The 21005-nt window shown below is 48.2% G+C and overlaps 1 protein-coding gene across 1 annotated transcript in view; it reads left to right on the top strand.

Moving 5' to 3' along the window:
* LOC144612019 (aryl hydrocarbon receptor-like) overlaps nt 1-21005 on the top strand; it is a 113281-nt gene that overhangs the window by 56298 nt on the left and 35978 nt on the right. The window contains exons 3-4 of the mRNA XM_078431464.1: nt 16765-16883; nt 20477-20566. Coding sequence (XP_078287590.1) covers nt 16765-16883; nt 20477-20566 — 209 coding nt within the window. The remainder of the gene's footprint in view (nt 1-16764; nt 16884-20476; nt 20567-21005) is intronic.

The following is a 21005-nucleotide window of genomic DNA, read 5'->3' as shown; positions in this document are numbered from 1 at the left end:
GGCAGACCTGTAGCCCATAAATAGGAGTCTGATGTCGGTGTCCTTGTCATCCAGATGTTCCAGGGGTGTGTAGGGCCAGGGAGATCGCGGCTGGTGTGGAGCTGTCATGGCGGTAGGCAAACTGCAGTGGATTAAAGGTGTCTGGGAAGCTGGCATTGATGTGCGCCATGACCAGCGTCTCGAAGCACGTCATGATGGTGGATATGAGAACCATCAGACGGTAGTCGTCACATCATTAGCTGCAGTTTGATGCTTGATATACTGGGCCGAAAGGTCTTTTTCAGTTCAGCATGGTTCTATGATTTGAACACATTGCCTTTGACTATCTTTGGTTTCTTTTGTTTCTGACTAAAACCAAGCTCCCTTATTAATTTCTGTTGCCTGTCTATCAATTCTAGACATGTTTCTACTGGACATCCTCAGTGAAGCCTCAGTGGGCCTGCCTGGCTGGTTGTTACAGAGCTAATATCAGTTGCATTAGCTTGGAAGATATCACCACCAGCTCGAGGCTTCATCCTACACTTTGTATTAATATGTCCTGCTTTGTATTTTTGGCTCCTTTTGATTAAAGCTGATCCTAGCTGATAGGACTTGTCCTGGGATAGTTGCCCATGGCACAGTTGCATATCTTGGCTTACGAATCTGACAAGCTTCTCGTCTCTGCTTGGGAAGCTGTCTTTGTGTCGGGGAGTGCAGACGATGGAAAACTGAAATAAATCAGAAACTGCTGGATACACGCACCAGATCAGGCAGCACCAGAGTTAATGTTTCCAATCACAGGACACTTCGCCAGAGTTGGGGAAAGTGAGAAAACAGGTTATATCAAGCTGCAGAGGAGCTGGGGGAGGGACGGATCGGGCAAAGAATTGTGCTGTAATGGGTGAGACCAGGGTTGTCATTGGGAGATTCAAGGTAAATGCAATGTTGTTTTGTGAAAGTAGAGCCACGTTTGACCAATGTCTTGGAGTTCTTTGAGAAAGTAATGTGGGCTGTGGATAAAGTGGATCAGTGCATGTACGCCACTTAGATTTCCAGGCGGTATTTAATAAGGTGCTGCATTCAAATCAAAGTAGGGGCAGAGGTGCTGAGGAAGAGGATTTCTTGGAATGTTTGCGAGATGGTTTTCTAAACCAACATGTCGAGGAACCAACGAGAGAGCAGGCCATTCTAGACTGGGTATTGAGTAATGAGGAAGGGTTAGTTAGCAGTCTTGTTGTGCGAGGCCCCTTGGGCAAGAGTGATCATAATATGGTGGAGTTCTTCATTAGGATGGAGAGTGACAAAGTCGATACAGAAACAAGTGTTCTGAATTTAAAGAAAGGTAACTTTGAGGGTATGAGGCGTGAATTGTCCAAGATAGACTGGCGATTGATGCTGAAAGGGTTGACGGTGGACATGCAATGGAAGGCATTTAAAGGTCGCATGGATGAACTACAACAAGTGTTCATCCCAGTTTGGCAAAAGAACAAACCAGGAAAGGTAGTGCATCCGTGGCTAACAAGGGAAATCAAGGATAGTATTAAAACAAAAGATGAAGCATACAGATTAGCCAGAAAAAGTAGCATACCAGAGGACTGGGAGAAATTCAGAGTCCAGCAGAGGAGGACAAAGGGCTTAATTAGGAAAGGGAAAATAGATTATGAGGGAAAACTGGCAAGGAACATAAAAACTGACTGCAAAAGCTTTTATAGATATGTCAAGAGAAAAAGATTAGTTAAGACAAATGTAGGTCCCTTGCAGTCGGAAACAGGTGAATTGATCATAGGGAACAGGAGATGGCAGACCAATTGAACAAATACTTTGGTTCTGTCTTCACTAAGGAAGACATAAACCGTCTGCCGGAAATAGCGGGGGACCGGCGGTCTAATGAGATGGAGGAACTGAGGGAAATCCAGGTTAGTCGGGAAGTGGTGTTAGGTAAATTAAATGGATTAAAGGCAGATAAATCCCCAGGGCCAGATAGGCTGCATCCCAGAGTGCTTCAGGAAGTAGCCTCAGAAATAGTGGATGCGTTAGTGATAATTTTTCAAAACTCTTTAGATTCTGGAGTAGTTCCTGAGGACTGGAGGGTATCTAATGTAACCCTACTTTTTAAAAAGGATGGGAGAGAGAAAACGGGGAATTATAGACCAGTTAGCCTAACATCGGTAATGGGGAAAATGCTAGAGTCAGTTATTAAAGATGTGATAGCATCACAATTGGAAAGTGGTGAAATCATCGGACAAAGTCAGCATGGATTTACAAAAGGCAAATCATGTCTGACGAATCTTATAGAATTTTTCGAGGATGTAACTAGTAGAGTGGATAAGGGAGAACCAGTCGATGTGTTGTATCTGGACTTTCAGAAGGCCTTCGACAAGGTCCCACATAGGAGATTGGTGTACAAACTTAAAGCACACGGTATTGAGGGTTCAGTGTTGAGGTGGATAGAAAATTGGTTGGCGGACAGGAAGCAAAGAGTAGGAATAAACGGGTCCTTTTCGGAATGGCAGACAGTGACTAGTGGGGTACCGCAAGGCTCGGTGCTGGGACCCCAGTTATTTACAATGTATATTAATGATTTGGACGAGGGAATTGAATGCAACATCTCTAAGTTTGCGGATGACACGAAGCTGGGTGGCAGTGTTAGCTGCGAGGAGGATGCTAGGAGGCTGCAGAGTGACTTGGATAGATTAGGCGAGTGGGCAAATGCATGGCAGATGCAATATAATGTGGATAAATGTGAGGTTATCCACTTTGGCGGCAAGAACAGGAAAGCAGAGTATTACCTGAATGGTGACCGATTAGGAGAAGGGGAGATGCAACGTGACCTGGGTGTCATGGTGCACCAGTCATTGAAAGCAAGCGTGCAGGTGCAGCAGGCAGTGAAGAAAGCGAATGGTATGTTGGCATTCATAGCAAGAGGATTTGAGTTTAGGAGCAGGGAGGTTCTACTGCAGTTGTACAGGGCATTGGTGAGACTGCACCTGGAGTATTGTGTGCAGTTTTGGTCTCCTAATCTGAGGAAAGACGTTCTTGCCTTAGAGGGAGTACAGAGAAGGTTCACCAGATTGATCCCTGGGATGGCGGGACTTTCATATGAAGAAAGACTGGAGAGACTAGGCTTGTACTCGCTGGAATTTAGAAGACTGAGGGGGGATCTTATAGAAACATATAAAATTCTTAAGGGGTTGGAGAGGCTAGATGCGGGAAGATTGTTCCCGATGTTGGGGGAGTCCAGAACCAGGGGTCACAACTTAAGGATAAGGGGGAAGTCTTTTAGGACCGAGATGAGAAAACATTTCTTCACACAGAGAGTGGTGAGTCTGTGGAATTCTCTGCCACAGAAGGTAGTTGAGGCCAGTTCATTGGCTATATTTAAGAGGGAGTTAGATGTGGCCCTTGTGGCTAAAGGGATCAGGGGGTATGGAGAGAAAGGCAGGTACAGGTTACTGAGCTGGATGATCAGCCATGATCATATTGAATGGCGGTGCTGGCTCGAAGGGCCGAATGGCCTACTCCTGCACCTATTTTCTACGTTTCTACTGTGTAGGATGCAACATTTTGGTGTGGATGGAAGATTGTCTGGCCAGTAGGAAACAGGAGAGGCAGAAATGGGACATTTTCTAGTTGGCAAGATGTAAAGCAAAGATATTAGAGGAGCAGGATGAACCACTCCGTTGAAATCGCCTGTACTGAAGTGTGGTACGCAAAGGAGCGTAACGTCCGCCATTTTAGCAGGCAAAACCCGCCGTTCGCTCTGCCTCTCGCAGTGTAATCAGTGTTGTGGGGGAACAGTATGTGTGATGATACCATTAAAATGCAGAATATATCTCATCTATCAATTCACAGATTGTTGTTATTTTTCTTTTTTAATGTTTCTGCAAGTTTCTGCCTACTAAAATGGTGCCGTGACCTACTACGGTTTTTAGGGTCGAGTGGTCTATCTTGCTCCTCTAGTATCTTTGGTGGTGTGGCACCTAGTGGGGTCAACACTGGCGGCTGAACCTTTTACAGTTTATGTAAATGATGGATGAAAGCACTAAAGATATGAATGTTTTGTTTTCTGATGGCACAAAATCTGATAGAAAGGCAAGTTGTAAAGAGGTAATGGAATATGATACGGGAAAATATGAAATTGCCCATTTCGGTAGGAAGAAAGAAAAGAAAACATACTGTCCAAGTGAGATTGCATGAGATTGCAGAGTTCTGAAATGCAGAGGGAAATTGGTGTCTCAGTGCAAGGTTCACAAGGCCAATATGCAGGTACATTAAATCATGAGGAAAACAAGCAGAGTGTCACTGTTTATTGCGAGGGGAGTTGAATACAAAAGTGGGGAGGTTAGACTTCAGTTGAAGAACTTTGGTAAGACTTCATCCGAAGTACTGCCTGCTTTATCGGTCTCCCTATAAAAGCAAGGATACCAATGCATTGTAATTAGTTCAGAGAAGGTTTACCAAACACACCTGGAATGGTGGTGTGGGGATTGTTCTATGAGGAAAGGTTGGACAGGCTGAGCTTACATCCACTGGAGTATAAGAACGCAAGAGGGGACATGACAGGGTTGCTCTGGAGGGAAAGGACCCTCATCTGGGAGAATGTCAAACTATTTGCATCGTATGGGAGGCGCATTCCCAATCTCGTTGTACCCCTGGGTACAATGACAATAAAGATATATTGTATTGTATTGTATTGTAGAGCCCACTATTTAAGAGCAACGGGTCACCAATTTAAGATGGAGCGATGGCAAAATGTTCTTTCTCTCAGTCTTTGGAAGTCTCTTCCTCAAAAAGCTGTTCGTGTCTTTGAACATTTTTGAGGCTAAGGTCGAGCAAATCTTGATAAGCAACGAGGTGAAAGGTTACCGTGAGCAGATGGATTTGAGATTATAAGCTGATCTTCCATGATCCTATTGAAATGCATAGCAGGTCTTGAGGGCCTGAATGGCTCTTTCCTGGTCCTGATTTTTTATGTTTTATGAGGGCACTGCGGGATTTCTGGCTTTTTGGTTGCCTGTTTCAATATTCAGTGACTTTGATCTTTAACACAAGCATTCCTGCATATAATGAGACCATGTCTCATACTCATAAAAAGAACTTGTTGGACACACTGACCAAGGCTCATGCTTCAGCCCCGTGCCAATTTCCTGAGGGGGTGCTTTTTCAATTGATGGGATGTCAGGAAGATGTGCAATGAACTGCAATGAACTGCAATGAACTGGTGCCCGGAAAACTTTGCCCCATATCGGAACAGAAAGGTCTCGACCCGAAACGTCACCCATTCCTTCTCTCCAGAGATGCTGCCTGACCCGCTGAGTTACTCCAGCACTTTGTGCTAAACCTTCGATTTATACCAGCATCTGCAGTTTTTTTCCTGCACAGAAGCATTGATCTTGCTCTCAAGATCCATCAGGGGGGGAGTGGAGTGGAGTGGGAAATGCAGATGTCATGGACACAGCAGATAGACACAAAATGCTGGAGTAACTCAGCGGGACAGACAGCATCTCTGGAGAGAAGGAATCTCTGGAGTTTCAGGTCGAGACCCTTCTTCAGACTGAGAGTTAGGGGAGAGGGAAACGAGAGATATGAAAAGTTACAAAGAACAAATGAATGAATCTCTCCTCTCCCCTGACTCTCAGTCTGAAGAAGGATCTCGACCCGAAACGTCACCCATTCCTTCTCTCCAGAGATGTCTGTCCCGCTGAGTTACTCCAGCTTATTGTGGCTATTTTCGATGCAAATCAGCACCTGCAGTTCCTTCCTACACGGACGTAGCAGGGATCGTTGTCCTTTGATTCCTGACTTGATTATGTGGGACAGAAACGTTTAATTCAAGCAGTCTGTTAGTGTTGATCTGCAGTTGCTCACTGTTGCCACAAGGTACCTGAAATGGCAAATGTTCTATCACGCAGGATCCATGCAATTTTAGTTGCGTTCTAAGGCTCATCACCTGTGTTGTCATCTTGCTGCAATATTAATCTCGTCCTGTTGATGTCCAGACTCCAGTTGGTGTAGGCTTTCCAGAATGACATTGGTGCGTACAGGGTCCAGTCGTGAAGGACTGAGTCGCAAAACCTAGCGTGTACACCTGCGGAGGTTTGAGAGGTGATGGGTTGCCTAAAGAGGCCACATCCAAAGACTGAGGGACTCAAAGGATCGGATGGAGAGGAACTCTTTTCTCTGATCGGGAAATTCAAAATAAAATAGGCACAATTGTACACTCTGGGGCAGGTCTTTTCGAGGGAAAAACCTGGAAGCAGTTCATCGCACAACGATGGTGGGAATCTCGAACGCTCTGCTAGAGTTCAGAAATGGAAAGTTTGAGTAATGAGTTCAATTAATACCTCTCGGAGAACCATATGAAGAGGTGAGATTTTTGAATGGTGAGGTTCAGAGAACTGCACTGTCAGGGTTCCCAATCTTAACACCATGCTGACACTTGCATTCATCGTTTCCACCCCAGTGTTCCTCGCTGATGTGTTGCAGGTTCTCGCGGCACGTGGACTAGCAGGTGCGATCACTGCGGCCAGCTCTCAAAGAGACGTGACACTTCCTATCCAGTCAATAGACAATAGACAATAGGTGCAGGAGTAGGCCATTCAGCCCTTCGAGCCAGCACCGCCATTCAATGCGATCATGGCTGATCACTCTCAATCAGTACCCCGTTCCTGCCTTCTCCCCATACCCCCTCACTCCGCTATCCTTAAGAGCTCTATCCAGCTCTCTCTTGAAAGCATCCAACGAACTGGCCTCCACTGCCTTCTGAGGCAGAGAATTCCACACCTTCACCACTCTCTGACTGAAAAAGTTCTTCCTCATCTCCGTTCTAAATGGCCTACCCCTTATTCTTAAACTGTGGCCCCTTGTTCTGGACTCCCCCAACATTGGGAACATGTTTCCTGCCTCTAATGTGTCCAATCCCCTAATTATCTTATATGTTTCAATAAGATCCCCCCTCATCCTTCTAAATTCCAGTGTATACAAGCCTAATTGCTCCAGCCTTTCAACATACGACAGTCCCGCCATTCCGGGAATTAACCTAGTGAACCTACGCTGCACGCCCTCAATAGCAAGTCCGCATCACAAGATTACAAATGATTCAGCCAGAGCTGAACACGCTTCTCGGCATCTGCAGACAATGGCGTCTTGCACTTCTTGTGCATAGTGGTGGAAAGATTGGTGGAAACAGGGCCAGCTGCACTCTTCCAGCTCCAGGGTAGTGTTGACACTGCATGGGCGGGTGTTGGAACAATGGGAGAGGAATGGAAGAGTGCATCCAGAGGATCAGAGGGCCGGGGACAGGTCGGTGACGGACAGAGCCCATTGTTCATTTTGCATGGAGGTGTCGGTGACCCAGCAGAGCGGATCCAGTGATCCTGGCAGGGCGATGCCAGGGGATCTCTGTTATGGATGAGCACAGTCTCGGAGTGTCTGCACTCTGGGCCACGGCGATTTGCATCCATTGCAGGATTCCCCACTCTCTTGTTCCCGGGGGCAGGAGGAAAAGTAGTTGAAGTCGAGAACCGGAGGGCATAGGTTTAAAGCGAAGGGGGAATGATTTGATAGGAATCTGAGGGAGTAAGGTTTTCACTCAGAGGGTGGTGGGTGTATGGAACGAGCTGCCAGAGGAAGTCGTTGAGGCTGGGCCTATTGCAAAATGTTTAAGAAACAGTTAGACAGATACATGGATAGGACAGGTTTGGAGGGATATGGACCAAACGCGGGCAGGTGGGACTAGTGTATTCCTCCTATTCACATACAAAGCCCTAAACGGGCTTGCCCCCATCTATATCAAAAATCTTCTAACCCACCACTCAATCTCCAGGTCCCTCAGGTCGGCCGACTTGGGGCTACTGACTGTCCCACGGTCTAGGCTTAAGCTAAGGGGTGACCGCGCTTTTGCGGTTGCAGCTCCTAGACTGTGGAACAGCATCCCTCTCCCCATCAGAACTGCCCCGTCCATCGACTCCTTTAAGTCCAGGCTCAAAACCTATTTCTATTACCTAGCGTTTGAGGCCCTCTGAGGGGGTGCTGTGAACTGTTTATGTATGTACTGTTAGGTTTGTGTGCCATTGTATGTTCGCTCTTAGTACCTGAACTGATGTACAGCACTTTGGTCAACGTGGGTTGTTTTTAAATGTGCTGTACAAATAAAATTGACTTGACTTGACGAGTGTAGATGGGACATGTTGGCCGGTGTGGGCAAGTTGGGCCGAACGGCCTGTATCCACACTGTATCACTCTGTGACGTTCGAAGGTCGATTCCATTCCCCTACTTAATTCCCTGTGATCATTTCTCTCTTTCGTTGCTGCACCACTAAGTCAGTTAAAGAAGCAACATTTCGGCAGTGTTTGTAGCAGCTATGACTCAAGTGCTGTCACGCAATGCAGAATTTTCCACAGCCTCTGCTTCTACGTTTTACCAGAATTCAGAGCTATAAGTAATTTATTTTCTTTTCTGGTGAGTCATGGGCAGTGTCCCAGCGTAACCACAAGAAAATAACGATTCAAACTCGCATCAAGCCAATGCCAAGTGGTTGTGATTGCAGAACCCGCAGGGAAACCTCAGGCTGACCACACATGCCCGTTTACCACGCGATCCGATGCGTCCAGAAACCGGACGGAACGCAGCATGGTGGATGTGCCTTGATCTTGTACAGTGCCTGGGCTGGTCCAGCCCTTCAGTATTTGACTGCAGTGTAGGGGTCAGCTTCAGCATCTCCCCATTCTCTGACACTCAATCACTCAACTGTGGAGTCTGAAGAAGGGAGCAGGAGGCAACCGTGGCTGACAAGGGAAGTTAGGGATGGAATAAAACTCAAAGAAAAGATGTATAACACAGCAAAGAGTAGCGGGAAGCCAGAGGATTGGGAAACTTTCATAGGACAACAGAAGGTAACAAAACGGGCAATACGGGCTGAAAAGTTGAAGTACGAGGGGAAGCTGGCCAAGAATATAAAGAAGGACAGTAAAAGCTTCTTTAGATATGTTAAGAGAAAAAGAGTGACAAAGTCAAATGTGGGTCCCTTGAAGTCCCTTGAATTATTATGGGTAACAAGGAAATGGCAGAAGAGTTGAACAGGTACTTCGGATCTGTCTTCACTAAGGAAGACACAAACAATCTCCCAGATGTACTAGAGGACAGAGGATCTAGGGGGTAGAGGAACTGAAATAAATTTGCATTAGGCGAGAAATAGTATTGGGTAGACTGATGGGACTGAAGGCTGATAAATCCCCAGGGCCTGGTGGTCTGCATCCCAGGGTCCTCAGGGAGGTGGCTCTAGAAATAGTGGACGCATTGGCTCAGATAGTGGAGACTGCTGTGATCCACTTTGATTATTCTGTACCTGTTTTGTCTACCAGAGGCCATCACAACCCTCCGTGGCTGCATTGCTGGGCTAAGCAGACATTACTTGAGACACGTGACTCCGTTCAACAAACATTGAAATCTATGGGGTTCATTTTTGCCCAGTGTGTAAGCAGTTTTCCACATTGTGCCAACATTTGTGCTTCACTTCAGAGAGCCTCATAACCCAAACAGCGTTGAAGTGTGAGGCAGTGTCACATTTCCACATCCAGTGGCTTTGGAGAATCATTGGCAGAAAGGCGTGTTGGGAAAGGCGTACAGGGCCCTAGTGAGACCACACCTGGAGTACTGTGTGCAGTTGTACAGTTTTGGTCTCCAAATTTGAGGAAGGACATTCTTGCTATTGAGGGAGTGCAGCATAGGTTCACGAGGTTAATTCCCGGAATGGCGGGACAATGTCGTACATTGAAAGACTGGAGCGACTAGGCTTGTATACGCTGGAATTTAGACGGATGAGAGGGGATCTTATTGAAACATATAAGATTATATAAGATTATTAAGGGGTTGGACACGCTAGAAACAGGAAACATGTTCCCAATGTTGGGGGAGTCCAGAACCAGGGGCCACAGTTTAAGAATAAGGGGTAGGCCATTTAGAACGGAGATGAGGAAAAACTTTTTCACTCAGAGAGTTATAAATCTGTGGAATTCTCTGCCTCAGAAGGCAGTGGAGGCCAATTCCCTGGATGCTTTCAAGAGAGAGCTAGATAGAGCTCTTAATGATAGCGGAGTCAGGGGGTATGGAGAGAAGGCAGGAACGGGGTAGTGATTGTGGATGATCAGCCATGATCACGCTCGAAGGGCTGAATGGCCTCCTCCTGCACCTATTGTGTATTGTCTATTGTCGATTGAAGCCGAAGCTTGAGGTTGGACTTGACAAATAAAGTTCCTTGGTGCGGCGGGATTTTGTTTGTGCTTCTTCCATTTGCCACGATGGAGAGCCTCTTTGTGCTTCTTCCATTTGTCACGATGGAGAGCCTCTTTGTGCTTCTTCCATTTGTCACGATGGAGAGCCTCTTTGTGCTTCTTCCATTTGTCACGATGGAGAGCCTCTTTTCCTTTGGGGAGCTTGAGTGAATTGCAGATGGCAGCACCGAGGCAGCAGCACAGTATGGAACGGGTTCCCAGCTCCTGTTGATCCCCAAGGCTAACACTGGCATGAATGGACTTGACCAGTGCTGGCAACTGTAACCAGGAAGGGAAGAAGTGGGCCGCAGTGAGTGGCACAGCCAAGGCTGATTGTGGACGTGCCCACTTTGTATTTGAATAGGCACTGCTGTCATGTTGCCAATGCTCAGGAGTCTCTCTCTCTATAAATAGTCACGTCTAATTTGATCCCTGGAGTTGGATTACATGCCACGACCTTGTTCAGAGAGCGAGAAGGTTTTTTTTGTTTGTGACTGGCTTTTATTATTATGCAGGTATTGGTTCATGCTACAGAGAAAATCACTGCATAAGTGTCCTTAAAACTCGAGTACCATTTTGGATGATTCTGCTAAATGATGCACTCCCACTGTTCTGTCTAATCACAAGACTTTGACTATTGGTATTGACTTCAGAATTTAATTGCAAATTCCTGCATGTAAAACACGCATTAGGAAGGTTGATTGGGGGGGGGGTGGGGGGGGGAGAGAGAGTGAAAAACCTGGTGGCTTTGAATAATGGCGGCACGGTGGTGCAGTGGTAGAGTTGCTGCCTTGCATTGCCAAAGATCCAGGTTCAATCCTGACCTGGGGTGCTGTCAGTGTAGAGTTTGTACCTTCTCCCTGTGAACTCGTGGGTTTTCTCTGGGTGCTCCGATTTCCTCCCAGACTGTATTCTGTGTGGGAGGAAACTGGAGACCAAACCAATTCTTGTTCCAGGCCAGTATATTCCCCCATTCCCAATGCCATGCTAATTCTGTTTAATAACTTGTGTGGCAATTTCAAATGCACCACCGCAACTGGTTCACCCTTATCGAACGGTACAGCTGCAGCCTCACAGCGCCAGAGACCTGGGTTTGATCCTGACCTCGGGTGCTGTCTGTGTAGAGTTTGCACATTCTCCCTGTGACTGCGTGGGGTTCCTCTGGGTGCTCTGGTTTCCTCCCACGTCTCAAAGATGTGCGGGTTTGTAAGTTGATTGGTTTCTGTAAAATTGCCCTAATATGTAGGGAGTGAAAGAGAAAGTGTGAACATAGAGCTAGTGTGAACAGGTGTGTAAGAAGGAACTGCAGAAGCTGGTTTAAACCGAAGATAGACACTAAAAGCTGGAGTAACTCAGCGGGACAGGCAGCACCTCTGGAGAGAAGGAATGGGTGACGTTTCGGGTTGAGACCTTTCTTGTGTTAACACGTGATCGACGGTCAGTGTGGACTTGGTGGGCTAAAACACATGTGTCCATGCTATATCTCTAAACTAACAGCTAATAGCTAAACATCTATATACTATAACTCTTGTTTGTTTGTTTGTTTGTTCCTGAACTACAGCCAAAACGGTACACAATAGCACAACAATTCTAGGCCCACCTTACTCACCGTCGTCCCTTTGGTGCTAATGGAAGAAGTTTCGTTGAAATCTGTGTTATATTTTTAAAGTTATTCACATTTTAAAGTTTAAATCTATCTCGGGGGGGAGGGAGGAAGGGGGAGGGGAGGAGGGGAGGAGGGAGGAAGGGGGAGAGGAGGGAGGATAAGGGGGATGGAGTGGGGGAAGGGGAGGGGAGGGGGGCGGGGAGGGGGAGGAGTGAGGAGGGGGTAGGGAGGGGAAGGGGAGGAGGGAGGGGGGGAGAGGGAGGGGGGGAGGAGAGGATGCTGCACCAATGCAGGAGAGGTTTGGGCCCAACGGGTCCACTTGGTCTAGTTGTATTTAAAAATAACACGTTAGAGATACAGCGCGGAAACAGACCCTTCGGCCCACTAAGTCCGCGCCGACCAGCGATCCCCGCACATTAACACTATCGTACACACACTCGGGACAATTTACATTTATACCAACCTACAAAACCTGCACGTCTTACGAGTGTGCGAGGAAACCGGTGCACCCGGAGAAAATCCAGATATCACAGGGAGCACGTGCAAACTCCACACAGACAGCACCCGCGGTCTGGCGCTGTAGCGCAGTGGCTCTATCGCTGTGGTGGTTGGAGCAAACCCCATACTCGGTAATAGTGGACAATCGGCTATAATGGACACCGTTCCCCACCCATGGCCCGTTATAACCAGGGTTATCTGTACAGGTGCTCCAGGCTTACGATGCTTTGACGTACACTATTTTGACTTTGCGACGGTGCAGACGGCAGCGATCCATGGCGAGCCGCAGCGATCCATGGCGAGCCGCAGCGATCCATGGCGAGCCGCAGCCATCCATGGCGAGCCGCAGCCATCCATGGCGAGCCGCAGCCATCCGTGGCGAGCCGCAACGATCCATGGCGAGCCGCAGCGATCCATGGCGAGCCGCAGCGATCCATGGCGAGCCGCAACGATCCATGGCGAGCCGCAGCGATCCATGGCGAGCCGCAGCTCGCTTCCGGCCACGTGATCACGCGTATTAAATGCATTTTGTCGTCGGATATTTTCGGTTTGCAATGGGTTTCTCGGAAGGTAACCCCATCGTAAGTTGAGGAGCTTACGCTCTGTATTACAGTGACCATTGCAGCTTGTCTTGGATGGGCTCACTGGGAACTTGATGGAAGAAGTGAGCGTATAAAAGCAATTCATCTGATTTAATTCTTGTCGATTTTCATAGAGTCATACAGTGAGGAAACAGGCCCTTCGGCCCAACTTGCCCATGCCGACCAAGATGCCCCATCTGCACTAGTCCCACCTGCCTGCATTTGGCCCATATCCTTCTAAACCTATTCTACCCATGTACCTGTTGAAATGTTTTTTAAACATTGTGATAGTCCCAGCCTCATCTACCTCCTCTTGTAGCTCGTTCCATACACCCACCACCCTTTGTGTCCCCTCAGGTTCCTATTACATTTTTCTCCCTTCACAAACCAATGTCCTCTGATTCTTGATTCCCCTACTCTGGGTAAAAGACTCAGTGCATTTATCCTATCTACTCCTCTCATGATCTTATACACCTCTATGAGATCTCCCCTCATCCTCCTGCGCTCCAAGGAATAGAGTCCCAGGCTCCTCAACCTCTCCCTACAGCTCCAGTCCTCGGGTCCTGGCAACATCCTCGTAAATCTTCTCTGTACCCTTTCCAGGTTGATAATATCGTTCCTGTAACACAGTGCCCAGAACTGAACACAATATTCTGAATGCGGTCTCACCAACCTCTTATACAACTGCAACATGACCTCCCAACTTCTATACTCAATACTCTGACTAGTGAAGGCCAATGTGCCAAAAGCCTTTTTGACCACCTTATCTACCTGTGACTCGACCTTCGAGGAACCATGCACCTGTACTCCTAGATCCCTCTGCTCTACAACACTACCCAGAGGCCCACCATTCATTGTGTAGATTTGCCAAAATGCAACACCTCAACTTCTCTGCATTAAATTCCTTCAACCATTCCTCCGCCCACCTGGCCAATCGATCCAGATCCTGCTGCAATCGTTCACAACCATCTTCACTATCTGCAAAACCACTCACTTTTGTATCATCAGCAAACTTGCTAATCTTGCCCTGTATGTTCTCATCCAAACCATTGATGTAGATGACAAACAGTAACGGGCCCAGCACCGAACCCTGAGGCACCCCACTAGTCACAGGCACAGCACCAGGTACAGCAATAGGTACAGCACTACATACAGCACCAGGTACAGCACTACATACAGCACCAGGTACAGCAATAGGTACAGCACTAGGTACTGCACTAGGTACAGCACGAGGTCCAGTCCGAGAAGCAAACTTCCACCATCACCCTCTGCTTCCTTCCATGAAGCCATTTTTTCTATCCATCCAGCTATCTCTCCTTGTATCCCATACGATCTAACCTTCCAGAGCAGCCTACCATGCGGAACCTTGTCGAAATTCATGGATCATTGAACTTCTGTACCGTGAGATTAAATGGGAAGTAACTTGAACCATTGAAGTAGAGATCACTACCATCTGTGTATTTTTTATGCCAACTGTTAACGAGTGTCCGATGCATGAATGAAAGAGGTAAACGTATTCTTGGCCAAATCTGTTCCCTGAACATATAACAGTCTTTAGCACAATACTTAATGACGGTGAAACTGTGTAACTGTGTAATGTTCTGCCTATCAACATTATTTTTCTAAACAATAGAGGTCAGGAGCAACTTTTGATTTTTTATCCAGAAGCAAATTGCTGTAGATTCTGGAAATCCAAAATAAAACCAAAACTGCAAAACACTCAGTTGGTTTCCTCCCACATTCCAAAAGGTACAGGTTTGTAGGTTAATTGGCTTTGGTATAAACTGCCCCGAGTGTGTAGGATAGTGCTAGTGTACGGTCGATGCGATTGATGCGGACTCGATCGGCTGAAGGGCCTGTTTCCAAGATGTATCTAAGTCTAAAGCCTAAAGATATTGTTTCAGATCATTGGCCTTTTGTTAGGTTTGCTTCATGCCAATCGTGTAGATAATCTATACTTAGTCAACATGACAATGATATCAGTAGAAACGAAACTGCAGGTGCTGGAGTAACTCAGCGGGTCAGGCAGCATCTGTGGAGAACATGGATAGGTGACGTTTCACAGAGTGCTGGAGTAACTCAGCGGGTCAGGCAGCATCTGTGGAGAACATGGATAGGTGACGTTTCACAGAGTGCTGGAGTAACTCAGCGGGTCAGGCAGCATCTGTGGAGAACATGGATAGGTGAAGTTTCACAGAGTGCTGGAGTAACTCAGCGGGTCAGGCAGCATCTGTGGGGAACATGGACAGGTGACATTTCACAGAGTGCTGGAGTAACTCAGCGGGTCAGGCAGCATCTGTGGAGAACATGGATAGGTGACGTTTCACAGAGTGCTGGAGTAACTCAGCGGGTCAGGCAGCATCTCTGGAGAACATGGATAGGTGACGTTTCACAGAGTGCTGGAGTAACTCAGCGGGTCAGGCAGCATCTGTGGAGAACATGGATAGGTGACGTTTCACAGAGTGCTGGAGTAACTCAGCGGGTCAGGCAGCATCTCTGGAGAACATGGATAGGTGACGTTTCACAGAGTGCTGGAGTAACTCAGTGGGTCAGGCAGCATCTCTGGAGAACATGGATAGGCGACGTTTCACAGAGTGCTGGAGTAACTCAGTGGGTCAGGCAGCATCTCTGGAGAACATGGATAGGCGACGTTTCACAGAGTGCTGGAGTAACTCAGCGGGTCATGCAGCATCTCTGGGGAAAAAAAGGATGGGTGACATTTCGGGTTGGGACTCTTCTTCAGACCCGAAACATCATCCATCCTTTTTCTCCAGAGATGCTGCCTGGCCCGCTGTGTTACTCCAGCACTTTGTGTCTATTTAAGACCACTATATCCCTGCTATCAATACCCCGACCACCAATCCTTCAAATCCATTGGCAGGATGAAGAAAGCAATGTCAGCATCTTCTCCCAAACCAACATCGCCAGCGTTGAGACTCATTCTCATGGTAAACCAGTTCCAATGAGTAGGCCACATCACCCTCGCTGTTATCTTGATACAAGCACTCCTATCTCAGTTCTGTTACAGAAGAGCATTTCCGAGAGGACCCAGGAAAACGTTCAAGGACTTTGTCAAAGTCTCCTCAAAACAAAACGTGACACACTCACTGCCTTTGGATATCCCCAGCCCCTGACCGCAAACAACCCCTGAGACGACACAGAGATTCACAAATCTCTCCAGGGGTAACTGAGTAATAGAGAGACACAAATCCATTGACTCCATGCTAACCATCGACCATCCATTTACACTGATCCCACGTTAATCCCATTCTCCCGACATTCCAATCGACTTCCACCACTCACCTAAACAATTCACAGCGGCGAATTCATCTACCAACTCGCGGGTCTTTGGGATGTGGGAGGAAACCGGAGCACCCAGGGGAAACCCACCCCGTCACAGGGAGAACGTGCAAACTCCACCCAGGCAGCACTCAAGGTGGGGATTGAACCCTGATCTCTGGCGATGTGAGGTGGCAGCTCCACCAGGGTGTGTCGAGGTCTGCACAAGAGAACCTTGTTTAAACTGCAGCCTGTGGTTGTGGGGACATTGCAATGGGGTCTGACTCTGTCCTCACCACTTTCCCATCTGAGTAACCTCATCCATCCCTGAAGCACTGTAAGGCCCCTGCTGTCTTCCACCTCTGCCTCCTGCATTTCCACTGCCGGACTGAGAGCCTCTGAATATACCGCCTTGCATGATACCTGCTGTGAAGATGACGCTTGGATTGAGACCCGTGCATTAATACGGATCGGCCCCGTCCTCCCGCAGGTGAAGAAAGCTCTTTGTCTGCTCGGCGTTCAAGTGTTGTTCTTGTGCTTGTCTTCCAGTTACTTTGGGGCAAAGGAAGGAGAGCCTGCTCACAGGACAGCCTGGCATCCACGGAATGGACACACAGTTCCCAAACCTCGGCAGCTCAGTGCTGTCAGAAGGCGATCTCATACTACAGGTAAATAAAGTCCCAGGCTACTTGCTTACTTCTTTTTGTGGCTTCACCCCCCCCCCCACCCCCCCTTTTTAGGCTTCTATTCGGGCACATCAGCTCATGGGGTGGCTGATGGGAAGGTGGAGGAGCAAATGTGAGGAGGGAAAATCAACCTTGGGTGCAATTCCTGGGCCAAAGACTGGGGCACAGAATCTAGGGCAGAGTGGGTCACTCCAGGGCAGTGCTGAGGGAGTGTGGCACTGTTAGTAGTACTGTCCTTCAGATGATATAGAACAGCACAGCACAGGAACATAGAAACATAGAAAATAGGTGCAGGAGTAGGCCATTCGGCCCTTCGAGCCTGTACACACCGCCATTCAATATGATCATGGCTGATCATCCAGCTCAGTAACCTGTACCTGCCTTCTCTCCATACCCCCTGATCCCTTTAGCCACAAGGGCCACATCTAACTCCCTCTTAAATATAGCCAATGAACTGGCCTCAACTACCTTCTGTGGCAGAGAATTCCACAGATTCACCACTCTCTGTGTGAAGAAATGTTTTCTCATCTCGGTCCTAAAAGACTTCCCCCTTATCCTTAAGCTGTGACCCCTGGTTCTGGACTTCCCCAACATCGGGAACAATCTTCCCGCATCTAGCCTCTCCAACCCCTTAAGAATTTTATATGTTTCAATAAGATCCCCCCTCAGTCTTCTAAATTCCAGCGAGTATAAGCCGAGTCTATCCAGTCTTTCTTCATATAGAGTCCTACAGCACAGAAAGAGGCCCTTCGGCCCATCGTGTCCGCGCCGCCCGTTACCAAACACAGTCTAATTTTAATCCCATTTTCCCACATTTGGACCGTAGCCCTGAATGTTGTAGCATTTCAAGTGCCCATCCAAATGCCTCTTAAACGTTGTGAGTGTTCCCGCCTCCACCACCACCCCAGGCAGTGAGTTCCAGACTCCAACCACCCTCTGGGTGAAAAAGTTCTTTCTCACATCCCCCCGAAACCTCCCTCCCCTTACCCTGTATCTATGTCCCCTCGTTGTTGAACCTTCCACCAATGGAAGAAGTTCCCCGCCATCTACCTTATCTATGCCCCTCATGATCTTGTACACCTCGATCATGTCCCCTCTCAGCCTTCTCTGCTCCAGGGAAAACAACCCCAGTCTGCTCAGTCTCTCCTCATAGCCGAGGCCCTTCATCCCTGGCAGCATCCTGGTGAATCTCCTCTGCACCCTCTCCAAAGCTATCACCTCCTTTCTATAATGTGGTGACCAGAACTGTATGAAAGTCCTGCCATCCCAGGGATCAATCTGGTGAACCTTCTCTGTACTCCCTCTAAGGCTAGAATGTCTTTCTACAGATTAGGAGACCAAAACTGTACACAATACTCCAGGTGCGGTCTCACCAAGGCCCTGTACAACTGCAGCAGAACCTCCCTGCTCCTATACTCAAATCCTCTTGCTATGAATGTTAACATTCAGCCCACAGTGTCCGTGCCGAACATGATGCCAAGTCCAACTCTTATCTGCCTGCAGGTGATCCATACCCCTCCAGTCCCTGCATATCCATGTGCCTATCTAAAAGTCTCTTCAACACCACTATGGTATCTGCCCCCACCACCCCCCCTGGCAGTGCCTTCCAGGCCCCCACCACCCTCTGTGTGACCAACCTGCCCCACACATCTCCATTAAACTTTGCCCTTTGAGTCTTGTGTGTGAACCAAGACTCTTGTCTCCTCGCTCAGGTGAGCATAAAACCTGGAGCATTATTTCAAACAAGAGCACTTGAGCGCGTGGACTGGACTTTGGACTTTTGGTAAATGACGGCAAAATATGGCGGCTCGGGCATGTGTGATGGAAAGAATTTCACTGTGCAGTCCACACGGGACGAGAATGCATCATTGAACCACCACGGCAAAGAAGGCAGTGAACCAAGTGCTGGTAAATGGGTGAATGTAAATGGGTCAGCATGGACACAGTGAGCCGAAGGGCCTGTTTCTGGGCTGTGTGGTTCCCAGAGCAATGGTATCCCCCCCTGATGTTCTGGCCAATATTTATTGCAGGACTACCCAATGGCAGCACAGATTGATAAGGCAGTGAAGAAGGCACATGGTGTACTTGCTTTCACAGGCCGAGGTAGGGGGATATAAGAGTTGAGATGGCACGTTGCAACTGTACAAAACATTGGTTGGGCTGCGTTTGGAGTATTGTGTACAATTCTGGTTGTCACACTACAGGAAGAATATGGTAGCATTAAAAAGGGCGCAGAAGACATTTCCCAGGATGTTGCCCGGAATGGAGGACTTTAATTTGGGGGGCTGAGGGGTGACCTCAGAGGATTGCAAGATTATGAACGGCTAGATAGGATAGATCTTCAGTCTGTCCTCCAGGATAGGGAGTCTAAAACTGAAGGGCACAGGTTAAGGTGAGAGGGGGAAATCTAAAGGAGATGTGAGTGGCACATTCTTCACATAGTTGGCAGTGATTATATGGAACAAGCTTCCAGAGGAGGTGGTTGGGGCAGATAGAGTTACAACATTTAAAAAACACTAGACCAAGTGGACCCGTTGGGCTCAAACCACTTCTGCATTGGTGCAGCATTCTCTCCTCCCCCACTCCCCCCTCCCCTCTCCCCTCCTCCACCCTACCCTCTCCTCCACCCTCCCCCCCTCCTTTCTTCCTCCCCCTCCCCTCGGTTCCACCGCCCCCCTCCCTCCCTCCTCCCCTCCCCTCTCTCCCCCCATTCCCCCCTCCCCTTGCCCTCCCTCCCCTCTCCCCTTGGCCCCCATCCCCCTCCCCACCTTCCCCCCCTCCCGCCCACTCCATCCCCCTCAACCCCCTTATCCTCCCTCCTCCCCTCCCCTTGCCCCCCTCCTCCCCCTCCCCACCTCCCCCCCTTCCCCTCCCCCTCAACCCCCCTTATCCTCCCTCCTTCACCCCTCCCTCCAACCCCCTCCCTCCCCCCTCCCTCCCTCCCTAGGAGAAAGATTTAAACTTTAAAATATGAATAACGTAAAAAATATAACACCGATTTCAATGAAACTTCTTCCATTAGCACCAAAGAGACGACGGTGAGTAAGGTGGGCCTAAAATTGTTGCGCTATCGTGTACCGTTTTGGCTGTAGTTCAGGAACAAACAAACAAACAAACGAGAGTTTTAGTATACAGATTTGGGACTTGGACAGGAAGAATTAGTGGGATCCAGGCAAATGGCATTAATTTAGATGAGCACCACAGTTAGGATGGGGTGGAAGGGCCGATTTCTGCACTGTACATCCCTATGACTCCACAACTAACAATATTAAAAATGAATCAATTGGCCATTGATCTCATTTGCATTGTGGGAATTTTGCTGGGATATCCTTTCTGGGTAAGATGACCTTTTGTGAGGGAAAACAGAAAATGCTGGAAACAGTAGGTCAGGCAATATCTGTGGAAAGAGAAGCAGAGTTTCCACTTTAGGTGGAAAGACTCAAGCAGAATTGAGAAAGAGAGATGGCAAGGCAGTCTTAAGTAGAAAAGAGAGTAGGAGAGGGTTGGATAGAACAAAGGGAATGCATCTGAGAGAATTGTTGGTCTAAAGTGTTCAATGTCTTTTCATTTGCCAGGCTCTGAATGGATTTGTATTGGTGGTGACAGCAGAAGGCGACATCTTCTACATTTCTCCCACTGTGCAGGAATACCTGGGCTTCCACCAGGTCAGTAGCAGGGCCCACAGCACCAGAGAGGGCAGGCGACAGGTGCAATGATGTGGTCGGACTACATTGGCCAGCAGTGGGGGGCTGGAAGATAAACAGGTGGTAGTCATTGCCCACCGAGCAGGTTGAAAATTGGACAAGTAAAGTTGTGGTGAAGGAGTTCCAATCGCCTCATTGTTGTCCAGCCTACAGTGACAGCTTTAGATAGACACAAGATGCTGGAATAACTCAGCGGGGCAGGCAGCATCTCTGGAGAGAAGGAATGGGTAATGCTTCGGGTTGAGACCCTTCTTCAGATCGAGGTACAGGCAGCATCTCTGGAGAGAAGGAATGGGTGATGTTTCGGGTTGAGACCCTTCAGACTGAGGGACAGGCAGCATCTCTGGAGAGAAGGAATGGGTGATGTTTCGGGTCGAGACCCTTCTTCAGACCGCGGTAC

Source organism: Rhinoraja longicauda, chromosome 42 (assembly GCF_053455715.1).
Source record: "Rhinoraja longicauda isolate Sanriku21f chromosome 42, sRhiLon1.1, whole genome shotgun sequence".
NCBI classification, from domain to species: domain Eukaryota; kingdom Metazoa; phylum Chordata; class Chondrichthyes; order Rajiformes; family Arhynchobatidae; genus Rhinoraja; species Rhinoraja longicauda.
The sequence above is the reverse complement of the archived record's forward strand: the minus strand, read 5'-3'. Positions and strand labels throughout refer to the sequence as shown.